This window comes from Cajanus cajan, chromosome 7 (assembly GCF_000230855.2).
Source record: "Cajanus cajan strain Asha chromosome 7, NIPB_CcT2T_4, whole genome shotgun sequence".
Taxonomy (NCBI): domain Eukaryota; kingdom Viridiplantae; phylum Streptophyta; class Magnoliopsida; order Fabales; family Fabaceae; genus Cajanus; species Cajanus cajan.
This window is the reverse complement of record NC_138523.1, coordinates 28,201,581-28,222,384: the sequence shown is the minus strand read 5'-3', so window position 1 is coordinate 28,222,384 and position 20,804 is coordinate 28,201,581. Positions and strand designations below refer to the sequence as shown.

General features: G+C 46.8%; 2 protein-coding genes across 2 annotated transcripts; both read right to left on the bottom strand.

The window, feature by feature from the left end:
• Positions 1–15,707: 15,707 nt before the first annotated feature.
• Positions 15,708–17,360, bottom strand: LOC145949925 (uncharacterized). The gene has a single exon (XM_083060832.1). The coding sequence runs from the start codon at positions 17,358–17,360 to the stop codon at positions 15,708–15,710; it is 1,653 nt and encodes a 550-aa protein (XP_082916958.1).
• Positions 17,361–18,882: 1,522 nt separating this feature from the next.
• LOC145949924 (uncharacterized) lies at positions 18,883–20,505 on the bottom strand. The gene has a single exon (XM_083060831.1). It carries the CDS (start codon positions 20,503–20,505, stop codon positions 18,883–18,885), a length of 1,623 nt encoding a protein of 540 aa, XP_082916957.1.
• Positions 20,506–20,804: the final 299 nt, after the last annotated feature.

The following is a 20,804-nucleotide window of genomic DNA, read 5'->3' as shown; positions in this document are numbered from 1 at the left end:
GACTGTAGAAATCATATTCTTCATTAAATGGTAACAGAATTACAATTTGTAAGGATCACGAAACATGTTCAGAATGACTACACTACACTACACTAGGCTAGATTATGCTATGCTACGCTACTCCTAAAAAAGGAAAAGAAAAGTGGTTGAGAAATCGTACCCAAAGCTGTCTCGTATGCACAATATGCCTTATGCGCAGGCTGCGGAGTGCGTGTGAGGTATTGTGGGAATTAGATTTCGGACCCTTTTCTACGAGCATGGCTCGTTTAATTTATAGACAAAGATTTGGGAAAGGTAACTGTTTCTGACGCATCCCGGAAGTGCATAACCGTTCTAAACTTCCTCGTAGTGGCCTGCTCCCGGGCCCGTCTCTCGATAATTCTTGGAACTGCTCGTTAACTTCCCCAAACCGTTCTGCAGCCTTTGACACTTATCCCATGTTACTTCAACCGCTCCTAATTCGTGTTTCCTTTAAGTTCTCCATTATGAGAGGTTATGAAGTGTATTCGTATATGTCCGGATTCTTGGGATTTCGAGTAACCAACGAAAAATATACTTGAGTGTTTCCTGATTTTCTTGTACTTTGAGAGGCTGTGAGACTGTGAGCCTTTCTCCTGAGCAGCATCCTTCCCGGTTCGAGGATTTTGAGAATTTCACGAAAACTGTCTTCGCGTATCTCCTGATTCTCTTCAAGCTTCGTAGACCTTCTTTAGAAACTTCTTTCGATCATCTAGGATTTTCGAGCACCCTTGTGTTTCGAGTGTCTCCGAATTCATTTTCTAGTACTAACAATAATATAATATAATATAATATAATATAATATAATATAATATAATATAATATAATATAATATAATATAATATAATATAATATAATATAATATAATATAATATAATATAATATAATATAATATAATATAATATAATATACGTATTCGAAAAGCAAAAGCTATTTCAATGTGTACCATTTGATTCGAATTTTTCTTCATTTTTACCAGCATGGCGGTGAAGTTGCAACTTTGGTTGCTTAGGGATTTGTTAAAGTTAGACAAAAAAAATATTAAAATAGCACTATGAGCATAAAAATGCAAAGGAAAAAAAATGGGAACACATATTTTATTTAAAGTTTTTCTAGATCATATTAATTGTTCCGGGTGAAGAACACTTGTCTCCTTACTCCTTTCTTAGCTGTCTTCGAGTCTTTCCGAGTCTTCCGTGCCGACCGAATTACTAACTCCGAATGGTGGGGAGGGTACCTGCAAAGGCACTCCGACGATCAAGTCAGTGTTCGGTTTAGAGCAATAAATGTGCTAGTGGGAATAGTAACGTACCTCATTTATGTCATATCACCTGTATATTTATAGTGACATGTTTGGGCTTGGTGGGCCTTCATTCTTGGGATGTGGGTAATACGTGAATTAACCTTAATCCTGTCTTAATCTGGCCTGGTGATTAGTATCTTAGTAGGTATTTGGTTTGCCACGTGTTCACCATGGGTTTTTCACCATGTTTTCGGCTAAGCATAAGGCCGAAGGGGTGTTCGGCCAAGCTTGGGGCCGAAAGGACGTTGTTGAGTAACCACTTCTCTTTAGGTCTTTCCCAAGGGACTAAAAGAGTGTTCGGCCTAGTCTGAGGCCGAGGGGGTGTTCGGCTAGGTATGGTGCCGAGGGGGGGTGCTGTGGTTCATCGGTTCGGGCCCCCCTCTCGGCCTATCGTCTGACCGACGGGGTGCCACGTGGTATGACTCTTCGGTTCGGGCCCCCCTCTCGGCCTATTGTCTGACCGAGGGGGTGCCACATGGTATGACTCTTCGGTTCGGGCCCCCCTCTCGGCCTATTGTTTGACCGAGGGGGTGCCACATGGTATGACTCTTCGGTTCGGGCCCCCCTCTCGGCCTATTGTCTGACCGAGGGGGTGCCACATGGTATGACTCTTCGGTTCGGGCCCCCCTCTCGGCCTATTGTCTGACCGAGGGGGTGCCACATGGTATGGCCCTTCGGTTCGGGTACCCCTCTCGGCCTATTGCGTGACCGAAGGGGTATCCACCGGTACACTACCCCCCCAAGCCCGAGGATGAAAGACGAAGGGGTTTTATGCGAAAGAGGCTCGAGGATATTTAGGGTTTAAAATATGGGGGGACGTGCATTTTCGGGAGTCGTGTCGAGTAGATAGTGACAGTTGCATGCTACCGCCGCCTTAGGGTTTCGTGCCTTGGGGTTGTGTCGTTTGGCGTGCAGGTGCATTTATTATGAGCCTCTTGGGTTGCCGTGAGTGACTTATATATAAGGTGTTGAGGTGGGGCTCTTTTCCTCGTACTTTCTCTGCATCGCCTCTAGCTTTTCTTCTCTGAGCCGAATACTCCTAAAAGGTTGGTTTTATTTTTGATCTTAGTGATAATGGCCACCGAAGGTGTTACATTGTCGTCAGGGTCCTCGGCCAGCGAGGGGGGATCGACCCAAAATCCGGATGCCGAGATGTTGGCGTTTAACGCCGAAGTAGAGACGATTGGGGGTCTTAGTGAGTCGGGCCCCGAGCGTAGTGGGGAATCGGGGAGTTCCTCTGGGTCGGAATTGCCCGATGCCGAAATGAGTCCCGGGGATTATAGGCAAAAATTTCCCCCCTGTGAGGTCCCCGGGTACGACTGGGTTGATGGTGAAGTGGCGACCTACTTCTCCCGTTTTCATGAGAGGGCCGCCGTGATACGCCTTCTTAGCCTTTGCACGATGGGCCGATGGGAAGGTTGGGACCCTTATCCGATCATGCTTTGACGATGCCGAGCCGAAGGCCCTGGGGAGCTCGATCTGGTTTTCCTTGCGAAGCGGGAAGATCAAGGGGATTTCTTTTACATGTACGAGTGTTTCTTTCGGGAGTTAGGGATGTCACTTCCTTTTGATGCTTTTCAGATGGGGGTCCTCTGTGTATTAAACGTAGCTCCGACCCAGTTGCACCCGAACGCGTGGGCTTATATGCAAGCGTTTCGGGTGTTATGTAAATACCATTACGTAGAGCCGACTGTAGGTTTGTTTTTGCATTTCTTCTGTACACGTCCGTCTAATAAGACGATGAAGTGGTTGTCGCTGATTCGGAACCCCGACCGACTGCTATTGACACCCTTTACATCGTCCTTTAAGGGCTTCAAGTCAGGGTTTGTGAAGGTGATCATAGACCCTGTAGCCGGCAGAAATTATTTTTACGATGCCGATGGGAAGCCCCTTTTTCCTTTTTATTGGACTCGTCAGCCTCGGAAGTACGATGACTTCCCCGAGGATATGATGACCGATGCCGAATTGTCGGCCTTAAGCGTTCTTAAGGGATTGCCGAGGTGCATCCCGTCTCGGTTTCTGGTGCTGCTTCCCAAATCGCCTCAGCCTCGTTTTGAGCTAGAGGGTATGTGTTGTTTTATTTCCCTTTGCTCGTGCTTGTTAGGTTGATTTGTGACTTGGTGTGTTTTTGCAGGTTGGATGGCGCAACAAGGTTTGGGCTTGTCATATCGGCAGTTAATGAGGAGCAGGGCTCTGGCTGGGTCCTCTGCTGAAGATCATCGCAGTGTCGCGATTGATCCCCAGCCTCAAGTGATGGAAGCTCCCCAACCGGCGCCCCCTGTTATTGCTCTTCCCGACCCAAAGAGCAGGAAGAGGAAAGACAAAGGGAAGAGAAGAACTGACGCAACCGGTCCGGAGGTGCCGTGGCCGAAGCAGCGGAGGGTTGAAGGGTCTTCGTCGGATTTGGCGGTCCCTTCGGCCATTGTGGCCAAAGACTTTCTGTCTGAAGAGATCCGGCCGTCGAGGATGATGTCTTCGGATTTGCTGTCGGCTCAGGGTCACACGATGCTTGACTCGGCCTCTCCCTCGGCACGATGGGCTATGGCCTGTGAGTTACATGTTCGGGCAACGACCATTTTTAGGAAGATGGCCTTGGAGCCGATGGGTGATCTTCATAACCTCCAGAAGAGTTTGGAGGATACTAAGGCGGCCCTTCAACAATCCCTGTCGGCACAAGAGGCGCTTTCCAACGACCAGGCCGCGTCCGATGCTGAGATTGCCCGATTAAAGGGGGCGTTCGCGGAGATGGAGGCTCGGGCCTTGGCAGCTGAGGAGGCAAGAGTCCGAGAGGCGAAAGAGGCCGCTGCTCGGGAGGAGGAAATGAAAGCCGAGGCCGATACTGTTATGGCCGCTTTTCGGGCCGAATGTGAGGATAAAATTGTGAAGGAGCACGAGGAGGGGTTTTGGCACGCCGTTCGGCAGGCAACCCACTTCGGCGCTTTTCCCTCCGACTTTTCTTTTGAGTTGAGCAAGGACTTTTTCCAGGGAGAGTTCCTGGATTTTGCCGAGGCGCCGGATGACCTTGAGCCGGATAATGCGGCCCCGCCTCGATCGGCCACCGCCGAAGACCCTGGGACGACTTTGAACAGCGAGGACGACGAGACCGAGCAGACAACCAATGCCGATTAGGTGGCCTTTGCTCTCGTCTTTTTGATACATCTGTTTTGTTGATGATGTATAGGGATAAGGTATACTTTTTTTTGTTCTTTTTTGATTCCTTAGGCCGAAAGAGCCAAATTTGATTGTACCCCCCCCCGGCCGTTAGTGCCGTTCTTAACTTGAATGAAATTTTAGTTCCTGTTCGGGCTTTCCTTCTACTCTTGCTTATTTACATAGATATTGTACCTTCATATGGACCTGTTTCCATTTTAACAATAACATAGAATTTTCTTAAGCCGAGTGAGGTGTACCTTGGAGTGAGATTGCTTGAAAGCCAGTTAAGATTTCAACCTTGGCCGGACAAGGTTGCTTGGGAGGGAATTGGTGTTCAACCTTTGCCGAGCGAGTGGCTCGGGAGGGCATTTGAGTTTTCATCCTTGGCCGAGCGAATAGCTCGGGAGGGAATTGAATTTTCAACCTTGGCCGAGCGAATAGCTCAGGAGGGAATTGAATTTTCTTGGCCGAGCGAATGGCTCGGGAGGGAATTGGATTTTCAACCTTGGCCGAGCGAATGGCTCGGGAGGGAATTGGATTTTCAACCTTGGCCGAGCGAATGGCTCGGGAGGGAATTGGATTTCAACCTTGGCTGAGCAAGTGGCTCGGGAGGGGATTTGAATTTTCTTTGCCAACCTGGTTCTACAGGCCTCCATGTTCACCAATGCTTGCTCTCGAGCTTCGTCTACCAAGTCCATCTCAATATTGAGAGTTTCCCGGTTGCTATCCTCGTCAAATTGTGTTCGCTTGAGAGAAGGCTCTCCCACCTCAACTGGTATCATTGCATCTGTGCCGTAGGTTAGCCGAAAGGGGGTCTCCTTGGTTGAACTCTGGGGCGTGCATCGGTATGCCTGTCGCCACCGGCCCGAACGGGCTTTCGGCATTCGCGAAGGATGGTTGGACTCGTCTATTTGTTTAAAAATGTGGATTGCTAGAATGACTTATTCTCAAACTGAGACCTCGTCAAACGAGCAATTTTATTAAAAGGCTCACCAATCCATATTAATCCCAAGCGGGACCCTCCATGGATTAGTGGTTTTCGCAAAAGGAGGGTTCGTGGAGTCGCCACCAATGTTTTACTCAAAACATTGGAAAAAGGGATAAGGCAATTGATTTTAAAAATCAACTTTGGCCATTACAACCAGAGTTGGGTAAGGGAGTCGGTTACGCGTGGGGAAGGTGTTAGCACCCCACAGCGCCCCTTTCGGGTTCCCTATGACAGATTATTTTCTAAAATAACAGCGTAAAATTACTAAATTACCCCTATTTATTCTAAGCAATTATAAATTAACTATCTACATGATGACAGTTTAAATATGCACACAGAAAGCAGTAAAAGGAAGGATTTAAGAAGAAACCTCTTGAAGCGTGCTTTATATATTGAGTAAAACTGGGAAGCTTTTTGGCGTTCCCTCGCTCTACAAGCTCGCTCGCTCCTTCCTAAAAACTTTTAACTATGGAAATCCGGAGGATTTCCCTTCGACTAGGTTCGATCCTCAAGCAAAATGGCTCGGGGCTCAAGAACTTCGTCGGATCAACTCTCCGAGTGATTTCTAGGGCAGAACACTGCTCAAAAACCCCAGAATACTCAAGGAGAGGGTTAAAACTATCTCAAAAAGTGTGGAATGACGTCCAATTGACATCATATTTATAGGGAATAGGCGCAATACGGCCTACAGGAGCAATACGGCCGTATTGAAATTTTTGAACTTCAATACGGTCGTATTGAGTTCAATACGGCCGTATTGAAATTCAGAAATTTCAATACGCCCGTATTGGTTTCAGTACGGCCGTATTGAAGTTTCAGAAACTTCAATACGCCGTATTGAGTTCACTGCGGCCGTATTGAAGCTTCAATACGGCCGTATTAAGTTCAGTACGCCCGTATTGGGCTTCATTCCCTCCACTTCCTTATTTTGAGCTTTTCTAAGACCTCTAGACCTACAGAGAACCCTCCTAGGGCCTTCCGGGAGTCCTTCTGGCTGATCTTCCTTCAGTCTTCGAGAGTCTTCAAGCTTTATTTCCGACCCGGACAATTTTAGGGGTCTACAGCTGCCCCCCCCTTTACTTTAGTCGGACGGCCTTTTGGTGTACCGGCTGACAAGTAAAGGAGTTGACCCAATTGTCCGGGTGATGCGCCGACCTTCTGACTTGTAGCGTCTTCCGGTGGAAAATTGTCGAGTAGCCTCTCCAGGTTTTGCTTTGCTTGCTGCCCAAGCTGGAAGCTGTGAGTACCGCCTCTCCAGGCTTAGCTTCACTCTTTGTTCGAGCCGGAAGCTAAGTATCCTTGTGACAACGGTAGTAGTGTGAGTTTCGCCTCTCCAGGCCTTGCTTTGCTTGTTGCCCAAGCTGGAAGCTGTAAGTACCCGCCTCTCCAGGCTTAGCTTCACTCTTTGTTCGAGCCGGAAGCTAAGTACCTTTGTGACAACGGTAGGCGGTGAGTACCCTCTTTCCAGAGATGGCTTCGCTCATTGCTCGAGCCGGAAGCTGCATACCTCCGTGTTTGTGACGACGGGGTAGCGTGAATATCTCCTTTTCAGGGATGTGTGATGATTTTGTCTCCACAGTCCACGATGCTGCTTCGACGGTTGTTTTTTGATTTTGTGCCACTGAGGGCTGGATAACGCAGGGATCCGTCTAGGGGATGTGCAGTCATTCACAGGTTCCTGTGCCCCAACTTGCATTGCATTGTTGGTACCCTTGGGGAATTTCTGACTCCTTGGGGTATAGACACAAAGATGCTCTTTCTGATGTGAGCGGTGCCTTATGATTGGCTGACGTCCTTTCGACGTTGGTGGAGTATCCCGGTTATCCTTGTTCGGGTAACTCTTTTTGATTTTCTGATTTTTTGCTGCCTCTGTGTAGGCTGTTATCCGCTGGGGATTCTGGATGTTGATTTTGTCTCCACAGTCCACGATGCTGCTTCGACGATTGTTTTTGATTTTTGTGCCACTGAGGGCTGGATAACGCAGGGATCCGTCTAGGGGATGTGCAGTCATTCACAGGTTCCTGTGCCCCAACTTGCATTGCATTGTTGGTACCCTTGGGGAATTTCTGACTCCTTGGGGTATAGACACAGATGCTCTTTCTCTCTGAGTTGAGCAATGCCTTATGTTTGGCTGACGTCCTTTTGACGTAGGTGGAGTATCCCGGTTATCCTTATTCGGGTATCTCTTTTGGGTTTTCTGATTTTTGTCGCCTCTGTGTAGGCTATTGTCCGCTGGGGGATTTTGTCATTCATTTTGATTAGCCTCTTCTGTTAGGCGTATCATCTTGACGCTTGATGTTTGGCTAAGAGCCAGATTCCACTTGGGGAATTATTATTGATCTTTTCGATTTTCTCTTTTTGAAGAAGTGCCTCTAAGTAGGCGAATTATCTTGATGTTCAGTGTTTGGCTGAGTGCCGCATTCCGCTTGGGGAATATTTATTGAAATTTTTGATCTTTTGCTTTTTGTAGGAATGCCTCTTGAGTAGGCGACTGGGGATTTGGGGATCTTACGTACCCCAGAGTATTTTTAGGAAGCCTATACAGGCTTAGCCTCGCTCAGCGCTTTGAGTCGGAGAGCTATCTTCCACTGAGGAAGTGTTAAGTCCTTTGACTTGTATATACTGTTTGGATGATCGCACTTCCATTGGGGATTGCGTCGATTTTGCTTTGATAGCTCTCGCTGGGGATTTTTCCGTGAGCATGAGCTGAGGTTCCCTCTGGGGAGTATTATTTCTGCGAGCCTCTCCAGGCTCAGTTATTCTGCATACTGTGGAGGATGTGGAGTATTATTTTGGTAAGCCTCTCCAGGCTTAGTTATTCGGTACAAATTGTTTGTTGGATTTTCTATATCCTTGCCTCTTTTATTTTCGGCTTTTTCTGTATTTTGCCTTTTCTTCTGATTTGGCTTTTTCTGTATTTTGCCTTTTTTATGTTTTTGGCTTTTGCTGTACAGAAATTAAAAGTGCTAAAGAAATTAAATTCAGTTATTATGAGAGAGTATTATTTCGGCGAGCCTCTCCAGGCTCAGTTATTTTGTAGGAGTATTATTTCGGCAAGCCTCTCCAGGCTCAATTATTCTGAAGGAGTATTATTTCGACAAGCCTCTCCAGGCTCAATTATTTTGTATGACGAGGGAGTATTATTTCGGCGAGCCTCTCCAGGCTCAGTTATTCTGAGAGTATTCTTTCGGCAAGCCTCTCCAGGCTCAGTTATTCTGAAAGAGTATTATTTCGACAAGCCTCTCCAGGCTCAGTTATTCTGTGGGAGTATTGTTTCGGCAAGCCTCTCCAGGCTCAGTTATTCTGAGAGTATTCTTTCGGCAAGCCTCTCCAGGCTCAGTTATTCTGAGAGTATTTTTTTCGGCAAGCCTCTCCAGGCTCAGTTATTCTGTATGACGCTGTTGATTTTCTGAATCTTTGCATTTTGTTTGCTGCTGTCATACACAAGCAATTTTTCTATTTTTTCTATTTTATGCAATTGCCTCATGATGAGGTCTTTGAATGTGCAATTAATTGTGCGCGATGCACAAAATGCAAGTTTAATTTATTTTTATTTTTTGGAAAAAATGAATGGCTTCCCCTATCCTCTTCTTCTTGGAGGAATTTTGTCATTGGTGTGAGGGAGGATTTCTGTTATTGCCAATACGGCCGTTATTCATTTCAGTATGCCCGTATTGAATTGAAAATTTGTTCATAACCCTAATTTTGGTACGGGCATACTGAACACGATACGGGCGTATTGTTTTTCTGAAGTTTATATATTTTTTGTTTTTTCAATAAACAGAGAATAAGTGATCTTCCAGTACACCTGTCATCTGTATGCATGTATGCAGTATGATGCACCTAATTCTATTTGATTCTTTTTTCAAAAGAATTAACCGATGCGTTTTTGTGTTTGGATTTTGCCATTCCTCCAGACGGACTGTGCTCTGCCGATTTCTGTTACCGAGGAATGATGCATATTTGATTTTGGTGTCATCAACCAAATGATTCTTCCCTTTCTTTAGAAGATGTGTCAACCCTCCTATTGACCACTATATCTCCATGTTTCCACTAGATTATTCAAAAATCGTTGGGACAAGAGAGAAAAGAAGGAAAGGATATATATTTTCAAAAGTTTGTGTTTTAGAGGGGATTATTTTATTTTTGAAAAATGGATTTTGTAAGAATGGCTGGCCATTGGTAGGCTTATTGTGTTTAGGCTTGTTTGATTAAACACTTATGAAGTTAAGCACATCTTAATGATTGTGCTTTGACAACTTGGATAGCTTTTCTTGAGCCCCTTGTTGAATTCATTTGATGGTACCATCATGGATTTATTTTGTTTTTCTGTTTGTCCTTATTTTTGCCTAAAACCCCCTTTTGTGGCGTTTTAGCGGACCTTTGTTTTTTGTTCATTTTTGTAACCCTAATTTTTGCCTAGGTCACCCTTTTGTGGGATTCCTAGCGGGTCTTTTGCTCTTATTTTTGCGCAGTCCCCTTTTTGGGTTTCCTGCCGAGCTTATTATCTTTAGGATTTCTTTTATCCATGATGGCACTTATTGATGCCAAGAAAAGGTGCTCCAAGCTGTCATGCACACTTCCACATAAAAATGATGCGGGTTTATTGATTATTAAGACGATTTTAACCTCACTTATGTTCATTCAAACAGGGTTAAATAATGTGGTTTAGAATTTTATTGCAAGCAAGAAAAGAAGCAATAAGAAATTAATGAAGAATGATTTTATTATAATCGCAGCGGAAACATGTGCCCTATCGAGGCTCGGGGGTCGGGCTGTCCCCGAGGAGTGATCTCTAATAGTCACTGAGTCTATACATCCCTATTAGAAGGAAAAGGACACTTGATGACGACAGCTGGCCTTGACGTTTGTGAACCAGCCTTCCTAAAGATCTGGCTTAAAGAACGTCGAGAAGGATCTTGATTCCTCTTCGTTCTTTGATCTTTAACAGGGTTGTATCCTAACCCTTGTTTCCCCGGATTGTCCTTGATAATGGGTAGCTCCGGGATTCCTTGGGAGTTCTTGCCTAATCCTTGTCCTGGCAAGTATCCGTTCTTTGTGAGCATATGGGCTACCTTCTTCATTTCTCGGGGAAACGTTTCAACATTGGCGACTTCCAATGCTTGGAAGGCGGTTTCCAAAGCTTCTTCTGCTGCATCCACATAAGGTATGTTGGATGGCTTACTGATGAGTATGTCATCTTCAGCTTGCACGGTCACCAGTTTGTCACCCACGATGAACTTGATTTTCTGGTGGAGCGTAGAGGGTACAGCTTTCGCATCATGAATCCAAGGTCGGCCGAGGAGACAGCTGTATGCAGGAGTAATGTCCATTATTTGAAATTCGACGTTAAAGATAGTGGGTCCGATTTGGATTGGAAGACTGACTTCTCCCACCACTTCTCTTTTAGAGCCGTCGAAAGCTCGAACGATCATGTTGCTTGGGCGCATTTGGACTCCCTTGATTGCCATCTGATCGAACGTTCTTTTTGGCATCACGTTCAAGGAAGATCCATTATCCACCAAGACTTTCGCGATGTGATACTCCTTGCACTTTACAGAGATGTGCAAGGGCTTGTTATGGTGCGATCCCTCGGTGGGGATCTCTTCATCTGTGAAGGTGAGGTGATCATTAGCCGTGATGTGACTAACAATTCCCTCAAATTTGTCTTGGGATATGGTGTGTGATACATACGCCTCGTTCAAGACTTTCAACAGAGCTTGCCGATGCGGTTCGGAGCTTAGGATCAACGACAACAAAGTGATCTTTGCTGGTGTCTTGTGAAGTTGATCCACAATGGAGTACTCGCTTTGTTTGATGATTTTTAACAGCTCATCAGTCTCCTCCTCGGATTCTCTATCTTCCTCGGTTTTCTCCTTTTCTTTTCCTTTACTCTTGGGAGCTTTATCGTGCAGATCTTCGGGAGAGTAGATCCTGCCACTCCTAGTCATGCCCCCAAGTCCAGCGATATTGGAGATATCATTGTCGGAAGAAGTATGGATGTCGTATATCCATGGCACAGCCTTATTCGATTCGTAAGGGAAAGGTCTTGGAGCGACAATCCTTAACGGCGTGGGACCCTCCCCTTTTTCTGTCTTGATTACCAACAACGGCGTCGTCGTGTGTTCACTTTGCGCAGTTGTTGGTTTGCATTTTATCACAAATGGCGTGCGATCCATTCTGAACATACGCATCGATTAATTCTTTCTTTTTATTAATCTTATTTATTAATTACTAGGAGAGATAAATGCAAAATGAATGACTAATGAGATGCAAAGGCAATAAATCTCAAAAATACTGTTTTATTCATTAAAGAAAGTGTACAACTTATCATACGATGCTTTGAAGCAATTTTTTACAATATAAGAAAAGCCGATAAAAACCCACAGGCGAGTTCATTTTTCTTCTCCATTCGTCTTCGGCTTCCTCCACATGGCGTGCTATTGCTTCAACTTGCATATGGACGGCTTGACTCATATCATCACTACTTTTCTGAGCGTCCTTCGCCTTTTGAGTGTGATAGTTGATCATGGCCTGCAACTCGTTAAGCTCGTCTTCGGCTCGATCCTTCTCTTCTCGGAGTCTAGCCATTTGTGCTAGTCCCTCCCTTTCCTTTTTGCGGAAATCGGAAAGGTTTGCGGTTTGTTGTTGAGCAACTTCCCGCCATTGTTGTGCGTCGGATCGAGTCAAGAGCAGATCGTCTTGCATGTTCTTGATCAACTGTGCCTGCCTTGCATGTTCGGCTTCAAGGTATGCTATCTTTGCGTTGACTTCTTGGAGTTGACTACTCGGTTCAACCTTTGGCATTTTGAATGCCCAAGTAGTCTCCTCATTGAGGTTAGCACACTCATCCTTGAGCCGCTCTATCTCGTGGTCTTTCTTCTTGCATTGCCTTTGAAGACCATCAATAGTAAAACTGGATTCTTCATTTTTCTCTTCAAGAACTCTCATTTGAGCTCCCATAATTTCCAGCTTTTTGGTCAAGGCGTCGACTTGTTCTTGCAATGCCTTCCTTGTTGCTGTGGTTGCACAAGAAGTGGATGGTTGAGGCACCCCCCTCTTGCTCCTCCATTCCTCATAATCAATGGAGACGGATACCCGAGGCTTTCCAAGCTCGAGATCTCCCTCATAGGTTGGTCTCTCCCACGCTCTCATGACGGCGTGCATGTCCTTCTGATGCTCATAATCGAAAGAGAAACACAACCCTCCAAGCTCCTCTATAGTAGGAATGATCTGAGTCCTCATCAGTTGCCTCATAACCAATCTTGGTGAGTAGGCTATGCAACCTCTGAGGCCCATCAATGGTATGCTTGGATAACTGCCGCATCTCATCAATACATTGCTTGGGCGGAACCAAGGGCAAACCCACGTGAAGTGTTCAATACTCCACTGTTCCATCTCCTCCTTCCACTCGGAAGCATATCGGCGGCGTACGGGGATCTTCGAAAAACTTCTCAACGGATCGGGCAAAGTCCCCATATGACTAAAGGCATAAAAGTGTGTGATGCCCCACACATACAACAAGGAGGTGCAGCATCGGATGATTTTTCCTTGCTTCTGTTGAGACAAATGAACAGAGAACAAGGTGTCGGCAAGAATGGCAGGCACGGGACTCTTCATGTGTACGTCCCAAGCGAAGAAAGCGTCCATCGCAGCATGGTCCACTGTGTTAGCGTAAAAGGGGAAAAGGATCATCCCAAATACAGCTAACGCTAGAGTTTTGTTGAAAGCTAACCAATCTCCCTCACCAGCCAAGGAAGAAAGGTGGTCTTCAATCATAGCAAGCTTCCAACCTTTAATACTGCCGTTCCCCACTAAGGCAGCTGATCGTGATGGTAATTTGACCTGAGTGGCAACTCTCTCCACGGCCACATGGTTATCATGAAAGATATAGACCCCAGCTGATTTGGGCCATCGTAGCATGAGCTCGTACTCCTCGAGAGTAGGAACTAGGTCAAACTGGGGGAACTCGAAACAATGTAGATCGAGACTCCAAAAGTGGACCAATGCTCTCAGAAAAGATGGATCCACACAAATCTTCATCAAGTCGAGAACTCGTCCATAGGATTTTTCGAACTCCAAACGAGCCTCTCGTGGCATCAAGGTACAGAGGTGATCCAACCTCTCGGCACGGTACAATAAGAAGTCCACTTTCTTTAATTGCCCTTGCACTCCCCTAGATCCCTCCATGATCTACAATAAAATGCATGATATGAGATGATGGAGATGAATATGCATGCATAGTGTTTATTTAACTAAGCATTATCATGTTTTTGGGATTTTCCTAACATGATGCATGATATTGCTTGGTTTGGGTAAATATCATTATTATTTTTTGATATTTTGTATCTTTTTGTATTTTTTGGGTGAAAAGGGAAACTACCTATATGAATGTAATGAAGGTAGATGTTAACACCGTATAATGGAAGGTTCTTATTCCTATTTATTCTTATTTTTTAAAAGAATAGGAATGTTGTATGTTTAAAGAAATGCAATGTATGCTCAAACAATTTCACATAAACAATGCACAAACAATTCATTCATCCACGAACAGTCACGAGCGAATCACGAGGTAGGGGTCTCCTGCAGAAAAGTGCATATTCAAGGAGGATCTAACTGTTCTCACTTGGTCAAAGGCCCCCAAGGTGCCCCCATTATAGGGACCCAATTCCTCTCGTCGTAGGTCGATGGAAAGCTCCAACGCACCGTCGGACTCAAGTTCATGGTTATCACCTTGAGTGATGTTTTCCGACAACGGTCTCGTAGGCTCCTATAGACCCATTCAACCGGCCGTACTAACATCCACTCCCTATGGATTACCACTCATGCCCCCGGGTATAGGGAACTGTTGTGTGCAAAGGTTTGTGTGCAATTTTTATTTCAAACAATTGCGGAAATTTAAACAAACAACAGTTATTTAAAGCCAAATATATAAAGCATGTTATCATACAAGCAAGGGGTAATGAAGTAATTTTTAACTATTATTTGTTAAAAACAATCTGTCACTAAATGGGACTGACTCTCAAAGCTTCCCCAGTGGAGTCGCCATCTGTCGCCACCCGGCCCGAACGGGCTTTCGGCATTCGCGAAGGATGGTTGGACTCGTCTATTTGTTTAAAAATGTGGATTGCTAGAATGACTTATTCTCAAACTGAGACCTCGTCAAACGAGCAATTTTATTAAAAGGCTCACCAATCCATATTAATCCCAAGCGGGACCCTCCATGGATTAGTGGTTTTCGCAAAAGGAGGGTTCGTGGAGTCGCCACCAATGTTTTACTCAAAACATTGGAAAAAGGGATAAGGCAATTGATTTTAAAAATCAACTTTGGCCATTACAACCAGAGTTGGGTAAGGGAGTCGGTTACGCGTGGGGAAGGTGTTAGCACCCCACAGCGCCCCTTTCGGGTTCCCTATGACAGATTATTTTCTAAAATAACAGCGTAAAATTACTAAATTACCCCTATTTATTCTAAGCAATTATAAATTAACTATCTACATGATGACAGTTTAAATATGCACACAGAAAGCAGTAAAAGGAAGGATTTAAGAAGAAACCTCTTGAAGCGTGCTTTATATATTGAGTAAAACTGGGAAGCTTTTTGGCGTTCCCTCGCTCTACAAGCTCGCTCGCTCCTTCCTAAAAACTTTTAACTATGGAAATCCGGAGGATTTCCCTTCGACTAGGTTCGATCCTCAAGCAAAATGGCTCGGGGCTCAAGAACTTCGTCGGATCAACTCTCCGAGTGATTTCTAGGGCAGAACACTGCTCAAAAACCCCAGAATACTCAAGGAGAGGGTTAAAACTATCTCAAAAAGTGTGGAATGACGTCCAATTGACATCATATTTATAGGGAATAGGCGCAATACGGCCTACAGGAGCAATACGGCCGTATTGAAATTTTTGAACTTCAATACGGTCGTATTGAGTTCAATACGGCCGTATTGAAATTCAGAAATTTCAATACGCCCGTATTGGTTTCAGTACGGCCGTATTGAAGTTTCAGAAACTTCAATACGCCGTATTGAGTTCACTGCGGCCGTATTGAAGCTTCAATACGGCCGTATTAAGTTCAGTACGGCCGTATTGGGCTTCATTCCCTCCACTTCCTTATTTTGAGCTTTTCTAAGACCTCTAGACCTATAGAGAACCCTCCTAGGGCCTTCCGGGAGTCCTTCTGGCTGATCTTCCTTCAGTCTTCGAGAGTCTTCAAGCTTTATTTCCGACCCGGACAATTTTAGGGGTCTACAATGCCCACAAGATTTTCGGTAGCTGGTCCGGCCATGTTCCTTTAGCCTGTCCGAGACGTCGTTTCAACTCTTTAAGGATAACCTTATTCGCTGCCTCGGCCTGACCATTAGACTGGGGGTGCTCCACCGAGGTCATTCTGTGCTTGATTCCTAATCCGTTCAAAAATTCATTGAAACGTCGATCGGTGAATTGCAGTCCGTTGTCCGTGATCAAGGCGTATGGGATCCCAAACCGGGTAATAATGCTTTTCCAAAAGAATTTTTGTATGTTGCTGGCTGTGATGGTGGCCAATGCTTCCGCTTCGATCCATTTTGTGAAGTGGTCGACGGCTACAACGAGGAACTTGACTTGGCCTTTTGCAGGTGGAAATGGTCCCAGAATGTCCATACCCCAGATGGAGAACGGCCAAGGAGTGGAGATGGAGTGTAACCCCTCGGGGGGTTGGTGATTTAAGGGTCCGTGCTGTTGACAGGGCTTGCATTGTTGAATGAAATTCGAACAGTCCGCAACCAGGGTTGGCCAATAGTACCCTGCTCGGAGAACCTTGGCTGCTAGGGTTCGGCCTCCCGAATGAGTTCCACATATGCCTTCATGGATTTCTCGCAGCACATAGTGCGCCTGGTCCGGTGTTAAACATTTCAACAGGGGGGTCGAGAACCCTCTTTTGTATAAGTCCCCCGCGATCAGGGTATATCGCGCCGCCGTAATCCTCATCTTTTTTGCCTCCAATGGGTCATCAGGTAATGTTCCGGCTGTCAGGTACCCCTTTATTCCTGTCATCCAGTCGGGGCTTTCAGGCTGGACCTGTAAACACTCTGGTTTGGTGATGCTGGGCTTCGGCAAATCCTGTTGTATCACACTTCGTAAGTGGCTGACTTTTTTGCTGCTGGCTAGCCTGGCCAATTGATCAGCTCTTACGTTGAGTTCCTGAGGCGTATGTTTGACTTGGACATCTTCGAAGTCGGCCTTTAGCTTATTGAACGCATGAAAGTATAACAGCAGGGTCGGCTCTTTGATTTGGAAGGTGCCGCTGACCTGCCCTATTACTACTTGTGAGTCGCTCCAACATTGTAATTTTGAGATGCCCAAGTCTTTTGCCAGTCGTAGACCTGCCAAAAGGGCTTCATACTCAGCCTGGTTATTGGACACTTTGAAACCGAAACGAAGTGACTGCTCGACAACTACGTGGCCCGGTCCTTCCAAGATGATACCCGCTCCACTGCCTTGTTGGTTCGACGATCCATCTACATGTAAGGTCCAAAGGTGTGCGTCGGGGGTCGCCGTCAACGTGAATTCGTTCAAGAAATCAGCCAAGCTTTGCGCTTTTATGGGCCCTCGTGGTTCGAATCGGATGTCGAACTGTGACAATTCGACGGACCAGGAGACCATTCGTCCTGCCAATTCGGGTTTTCGCAGAACCTTGGTTATGGGAGTGTCAGTTCGGACGAGCATACGGTGACTATGAAAGTAGTGTCTGAGGCGTCGAGAGGTGTGGACGAGGGCGAGGACCGTTTTCTCAAGGTGTTGGTATCTGGCTTCGGCATCTTGCAGTACTCGGCTGATGAAATAAATCGGCATCTGTTCCGATTTTTCTTGCACCAAGACGGTGCTGATGGCCTTGTCGGACACTGATATGTACATGATCATGTCCAGCTGGGGGTCGGGCTTAACCAACAACGGCGGGGGTAGCGAGTATCGCCTTGAAGCTGTTGAAGGCTGATTCGCACTCGTCGGTCCACTTGAACTTGGTGGCTTTCTTTAGAAGGGACATAATGGGTCATGATTTGTCTGCCATGCAAGGCAGGAACCGAGCCAATGAAGTTATTCGTCCTGCCAAGCACTGTACTTCTTTGACATTAATCAGACTTCTCATGCTGATGATAGCCTGACACTTGTCAGGGTTCGCCTCTATCCCCCTTTGCGACAACATAAAGCCTAAAAACTTTCCCCCCGCTACTCCGAATGTGCACTTAGTCGGATTCAGTCGCATGTGATGGCGTCGTACTTCGTCAAAGATGGAGCGTAGGTCTCTGATATGGTCGGGTCCAGAGGCAGATTTGATCACCATATCGTCTACGTACACTTCCAGACTTGTCCCAATCTGGTTACGGAAAATCTTGTCCATGAGCCTTTGATAGGTTGCCCCCGCGTTTTTTAAGCCGAATGGCATTACCTTGTAACAATAGTTCGCCGAATCAGTGATGAACGCGGTTTTGGCTTCGTCCGGGGGGTACATGGGTATCTGATTATACCCGGAATAAGCGTCCAGGAAGCTTAGTCTAAAGTGGCCGGCCGCGCCATCGACTAGTGCGTCGATGTGAGGGAGAGGGAACGCGTCCTTAGGGCATGCCTTATTGAGGTCAGTATAGTCAGTGCACATCCGCCACTTGCCGTTCGACTTCTTAACCATTACTACGTTGGCCAGCCAGGTGGAGTACCTGACCTCCCGAATGAAACCTGCTTGTAACAACTTGGTTGTCTCCTCTTTGACTGCTTGGGCTCTTTCTCCACCCACTTTCCTCTTCTTCTGGGCAACGGGCTTGGCGTCCTTACACACAGAGAGCCGATGGCAATGGAAACTGGGATCAATTCCCGGCATATCGGCGGCAGTCCAAGCGAACAAATCAACGTACTGTACCAGGACTTGTTTGATCTTACACGCATCCGTTTCGGATAGTTGGGAGCTCAGGAATGTGACCTGCCCCTCTTTCGTCCCGAGTTGAAAAGGAATTGTTGTTTCAATCGGCTCGACCCTGCCCTCGTCTGCCACTCTCGGGTCCAACTCCAAGTCATCGACTGGGTCTCGTTGACTGGTGTCTCCGATGACATTAACATCTCGGGAAGGCCTCGGCGTCGGTGGAACTCTTAAACTTGCAAAGTAACACTCTCGAGCCGTTTTCTGGTCCGCGTGGAGGGTGATGATCGCTCCCTCTTTCGAGGGAAATTTCATGGCTAAGTGAGGTGTGGAAACGATGGCCCGGAGTTTGTTTAAGGATGGCCGGCCTAACAAAATATTGTATGAAGTGTTGGCGTGCACAACCACATATCGGACTTTGATTCTCCGCCTATGGTGGTCGTCCCCAAAGTAGGTGTACAGGTCGATTGTTCCCCTGGTATCCACTCGTTCACCAGAAAATCCGACTAAGGGCTCACCATAAGGTATTAGCTCTTATTCGGGGATGCCGAGCTGTTCGAATGTTTTCCAATATAGGATGTCTGCCGAGCTTCCTTGATCAACCAACGTCTTCTTAACCACGCAATTGTTGATTTCGACACTGATGACCATTGGGTCATCCTGTATTGGGTCTACTCCTTTGAAGTCTCGGTCGGTAAATGTGATAGGAGGCATGTGAATGGTTGCTCTTCCCACGGCATTTACCGACTTGATTGCTCTCAAGTGCCTTCTTCGGGCGGAGGATGTGCTTCCTCCTCCCGCGAATCCTCCGGCAATTGTATTTATCACCCTCCTGGGTTGACTTCGTTCAGGCTGCCGGTCACTTCTTTCGGGGGTCCTGCTTCTTTCCCTAGATCGATGCCTTGGGGGTGCTCTGTCACTGTTTCCTCTCCTTTCCCGAGAGTTGTCATATCTCCTCCTTCCCGACGGCTGGGTGAAGTTCTGGAGATGGCCAGACTTGACAAGGTCCTCAATGCGGTCTCGGAGAGCCGTGCATTCCTCGGTGGTGTGTCCCCTGTTCCTGTGGAAATGGCATGTCTTGGTTTTATCCGCGTGGGGCGGAGTCATGGCTCGACGTGGGACTGCTAGGATTTCTGTTGCCAGCGCCTGCTCTAACACCCTAGCTCTGGTGGCGTTGAGCGGTGTGTACTGCGTATACCGGGGCCCCCTGTGGGCTCTTTCCCTGTCGGGGACGTCCTTCGGGCGTGGTTTTGGGTTGTGCTCCTTCTCAGCTTCCTTCCTTCCTAGAAAGGAGTCGGACCGGTTCTGGTTTCGGAACTCGGCCAACTCTTCCATCTGCATGTATTTCGTGGCTCTTTGTCGAAGCTCATCCAAGTCTCTAGGTGGTTTTTTGCATAAGCTGTTCACGAACGGGCCTGGTCGCAGTGCTGTGGTGAGGTGGTGCAAGGCCACTGCGGGATCTAGATTTCGAATGGACAAAGTCATCTTTCCGAACCTTTCCATGAAGGCTCTGAGGGGCTCCTTCTTTTTTTGGCGGATATTGATCAACGCAATGGACGTGAGTTGATGAGGTCGGCTTGTAGCGAACTGTATCACAAAGCGGGAAGATAAGGATGTGAAAGAGTCCACCGTCCCGGGTGGAAGCTGAGTGAACCAATTGAGTGCGGGTCCTTTCAAAGAAGTAGGAAAGACTTTGCACATGATTGCGTCGTCATCGGTGTACAATCCGACCTGTGTGACGAATGCATCGAGGTGTTCTTCAGGGTCGGCGGTTCCATCATACTTCTCTAGGGTTAAGTTTTTCCAATTGTCGGGTAATCGAGACCCGGCAATGTCCGGTGTGAATGGTGTTCTTCCCTGCCTTCTTTGTTGATCTTGCGTTGAGGTGGTCGGCACTCCCGACGGCCGAGGAATATTAACTTCCTTGTACCATCCCGAGGATTCGCCATGTTCCCGGGTTGACTGATTTTGTGCATCGTGCGTGGGCTGCCACGTCCGGTTATCGCTCCTAAGCTCGGCGTTCTCTCTTCTTAAAGCTGATAACTCGTGAGCGTCCTTTTCTCGGAGCCTCCTGAGTTCCATCATTTCAGCTCTTAACTGTTCGAGGGCCGAGGAGGGATTAGGCTGCTGGGATCGGTCCACGTATGATTCTTCCATTCCGTCATTCTGATCGGTTCGCCGTATGGGTGTACCTCGGGGCATCCCGTAAGGGTGCTCGGTGGCTACGTTCTCTTGCTGACTTCTCGTAAGTACCATCTTGCTCCGGGGTCGAAGACCGTTCTAACTTCGGGGTCGAAAACCGTTCTAGCTTCGGCCCCACGGTGGGCGCCAAAATGTTCCGGGTGAAGAACACTTGTCTCCTTACTCCTTTCTTAGCTGTCTTCGAGTCTTTCCGAGTCTTCCGTGCCGACCGAATTACTAACTCCGAATGGTGGGGAGGGTACCTGCAAAGGCAC

Excerpts from the sequence above, each read along its gene's own strand:
- LOC145949925 (XM_083060832.1), bottom strand. The coding sequence starts at position 17,360 with ATGATCATGTACATATCAGTGTCCGACAAGGCCATCAGCACCGTCTTG.
- LOC145949924 (XM_083060831.1), bottom strand. The coding sequence starts at position 20,505 with ATGGAAGAATCATACGTGGACCGATCCCAGCAGCCTAATCCCTCCTCG.